Source organism: Rhagoletis pomonella, unplaced genomic scaffold (assembly GCF_013731165.1).
Source record: "Rhagoletis pomonella isolate Grant_MI unplaced genomic scaffold, Rhpom_1.0 Rhpom_scaffold_14791, whole genome shotgun sequence".
Taxonomy (NCBI): domain Eukaryota; kingdom Metazoa; phylum Arthropoda; class Insecta; order Diptera; family Tephritidae; genus Rhagoletis; species Rhagoletis pomonella.
The window spans coordinates 1-3807 of NW_023473313.1; the positions used below are offsets into that span (position 1 = coordinate 1).

At 38.7% G+C, this 3807-nt stretch overlaps 1 protein-coding gene across 1 annotated transcript; it reads right to left on the bottom strand.

The window, feature by feature from the left end:
- Nucleotides 1–9: 9 nt before the first annotated feature.
- LOC118757143 lies at nt 10–3060 on the bottom strand (the record flags this gene model as incomplete). The annotated part of the gene is made up of 2 exons (XM_036491882.1): nt 10–2875; nt 2959–3060. Coding segments are annotated over 2 exons (672 nt in total), but the record flags the coding sequence as incomplete, so codon positions are not given.
- Nucleotides 3061–3807: the final 747 nt, after the last annotated feature.

Below are 3807 nucleotides of genomic sequence, written 5' to 3' on the forward strand. Positions count from 1 at the left end.
GTACGAAAACAGCCCTGGCCCTTGTTGTTGCTGTATAGCATCGTAACAAGCAAAGGAAAAATAATTTATTTCCCAAATTTATAATTTGTTTGATGTAAATATATTTATTTTAGGTACATAGCAAGGTGAAAGTTTCATGAAAATTTGAGCACTCGACATTAGGGATTCATTTATGGAATTCAAGAGCTTCATATTTGTACTGCGTCCTTGATTAGCATTTTGCTTGCATTACAAAATATATCACATATATCACTGCGCGTCTTATCAATGCAGCACAACCACGCCATTTTCCGTGGGGAAAAATAGTTTTGCAAGATAAAAAGCCCATTAACAAAAAAAGTACTCTTCCCATTAACAAAAAAGGATCTTCCTTGGACAAAGACGGTCTTCTACGGGTTAATGGCCGTTTCCACCTTGGAGGTTCTGCCAGCTGTATTTGAAGTTTTTACACTCACTGGTTCTTCACGTAGAAATCCGATTAATGATCCAAATGGTAAGGCAAGAGTACTACGTTTCAAAGCTAAAACCTCTAATTAAAAAATGCAGTTTCTATGCAAAGTGTGCACGTTTTACAAGCAACAAACACGCACCCAAATAATGGCCGCTGTACCCACTGAACGCTGCAGTTTCTCACTCCCCTTTTCTACAACTGAAGTAGATTTTGCAGCAATTGCCCGCTTCGTTGGCAGACGAGGATTCCCCTGAAAATTGATGAGCGACAATGCAAAAACGTTCATTGGCGCCCAGCGCGCAACAGAACGCGACTTCGTTAAATTCCTTAACGAATGTTCTGCGGACATTATCAAAAAATATGCCCCTGAAGGCATCAATTGGCAATATGGGCGGTTTGTTGGAATCTGCAGTGAAAAGCTTCAAAATCCATCTTAAGAAAACCGCTGCAACCCACAAGTTTACTTTCGAAGAATTTACAAGACGCTTTTGGTACGAACTGAAGCAGTCCTCAACTCGAGGCATCCATCCGCACTTTCCCAAGACCCAGCTGATATGACAGCACTTACTCCGGGTCACTTAATTCGAGGTGCACCGCTATTGGCCATTCCCGAACCTAATGCGGAAGGCCTCCCCCTTCTAAACCGGTGGGAGAAGGCCAAAGCACTTCACCACCAATTTAGTCGTCGCTGGAAAGAAGACTACCTGAAGGATCTTCAAAAGAGGTACAAGTGGAAAACCCTATAACGCGATCCTCAGCGAGGCGACCTCGTCGTGATCAAAGAAGATTCGTACATTTAAAACTGAAGCTAAGTCTTTGCTGTGAGCGGGAACCAAGTGCGTGAAGAGGTGAGTGCGAAAGGCGACCACTGGAAGTATTCACCAACTGATAAAAGAACCAACCTAAGAAAGAAGCCCAAAAATACTGTGGTCAGCGTAGCCGGAGTTGGACTGATGAGGGTTATTTTTTCTAAACGGATGACTTTTCTTAAATTTTGGACTGTGCTCTTTCTAACGGGTGGAGTTTTATTTTAGGTCCCAACCCAACCTCCCTCTCCTCTCCAACACACAAAATCATTGTACAAGTATCTAAACAGTTCCAGTGAATTTTATGAATAGTTTAAGAAAATTCCTAAACTACCAATTTTACACGTTTGTGAAAAACTATCGTTTGCCGAAAGCTGCACGAAAGTTTGCTCCACTGCTATAGCTTCCCATCTACGTTTTGCTCGACTCCTTCCACAAACCCCTTTCCCCAAATCCTGATGCTCCTGCATCAGCTGGACCAACCGCCCAAGTTGCTTTTTATAACTTACAAATGGGAGGCCAAAGCCGAATGTAATTTAAAAAAGTGATAACAAAAAGGAAAATAAAGTAAGTTGTTTTCATAGAAAGTGCTAAAGATTTGTATACACACCTCGTGTGCTTAAATTACCGGTTACTTTTAAATGAACGCGTCTGTTATGCGTTGAACTTTATCAACTAAAGGTAGAAGGTATTGTCGTTAATGATCATAGGGCGATTTACAGATGCATTCGGTTACAAGTAGCCGGTCATTTAAGCATAAGAGGTACACAGTGACGTATGCCATTTTCAAAATAAACGCTGCTCTCCACAATATTTGTGTTCATTATGGCATTGACATGGAAACCGACTACGAGGACATTATACAGCAAGAGCGGGTACAAAATGCTCATGAGGAGTTAGCAGATGAAGATTCAGTTGAAGTTACTCAAATTCGAAATTCAATAAAAAACGCTTTAATTTGATGTTTTTGTGGCTATATATGTGTAAAATGGTTTCATTTAATTAAAAAAATATACTTCAGTGCGTAACTTACTAGCTACTTTTAAATTTAATTATCTAATTGATTTTGCAGTATTTCTATTTTTTTTTTTTTTTGTATATCTATCTTGAAAGTCTCCTCTTCTCGTTCTTTTAACAGCTTCCGTTGTTCCTCCGCCAGGCGGTATTGTCTACGCTGGTACCGAGCACTTTTTTCCGGAATTTTTTTAATTTGTTTCAGTGCTGTTGTTTGTACATCCACTAGTTTCATTTTATCCTCTTTGGGGTTCGCTTTCCTACGAGGTGGCTGTGCGGCGTTTGTAATACGCGAAGGTCCGGCAATCGCCTCATCATCATTTGTAGCGGCTGCTGCTAAGTTGGTTGCACGTGAATATGCGAGAATGGGCTCATCGCAATCTGTGGCGGTAGTAGCCGCAGAGCGGGGACTTGTTGGTTCGTTCGCAACACCATATACGTAACCAGCTGGATTTAGCAATTCTTCAAATCCCATTAAATTTGCCACGGTTTCTTCAAGTGGAGCCAATGCCATTTGATTGAAAATTCCTCCGCCGGTTGATCTTGCCTCTTTTTTGTTATGGATCATTTTCTTTTTAACTTTTAATTTCAGATCTTTCCATACCTATAAATAATAAAAAGTTATAGGCTATAATATTCAATTTAAAACAATAGAAGATTAAAATTTTTTAAATATTTTGAATTTACCTTGTACCAGCCATTGCCATCTCGCACTGGTGGTCCAACTGCATTAATTTTCGTTGCGAGCTCCCAATCTTCTTTGGATGTGTTGTGAATAACCCCTTTTTGCTAAATATGGTTTTGTTCTAATTCTGCAACCGGAATTTCAAACTGCACACTAGTTGCTAAAAGCTTAGTTCTTTGCATCGTCTTTACCTGAGTATATCCAGTAAAAAAAACTGTGGTGAAGTCCTTTATGGGAATACAGTTTCCAGAGGTGAAATTTTTTGTAGCACAAAATTTCTTACACGCACGGTTGCTTTTCATCACTAATGACATAAACTTTAGAATTTATTAAAATAAAGTTTCGTTTAGTGCATCAATTTTACGGATAAACACAAATATACGGATTTACTTTAATATATAAATATGAAAGAAATTGTAAAGCCCCCGTTTTATGATAAATTTGTTACAAAATAACATTGCTTATTGGAACACTCTAAGCGCTGCCGCTCAAAAGTTGGTTTTCGTACGAAAACAGCCCTGGCCCTTGTTGTTGCTGTATAGCATCGTAACAAGCAAAGGAAAAATAATTTATTTCCCAAATTTATAATTTGTTTGATGTAAATATATTTATTTTAGGTACATAGCAAGGTGAAAGTTTCATGAAAATTTGAGCACTCGACATTAGGGATTCATTTATGGAATTCAAGAGCTTCATATTTGTACTGCGTCCTTGATTAGCATTTTGCTTGCATTACAAAATATATCACATATATCACTGCGCGTCTTATCAATGCAGCACAACCACGCCATTTTCCGTGGGGAAAAATAGTTTTGCAAGATAAAAAGCCCATTAACAAAAAAAGTACTCTT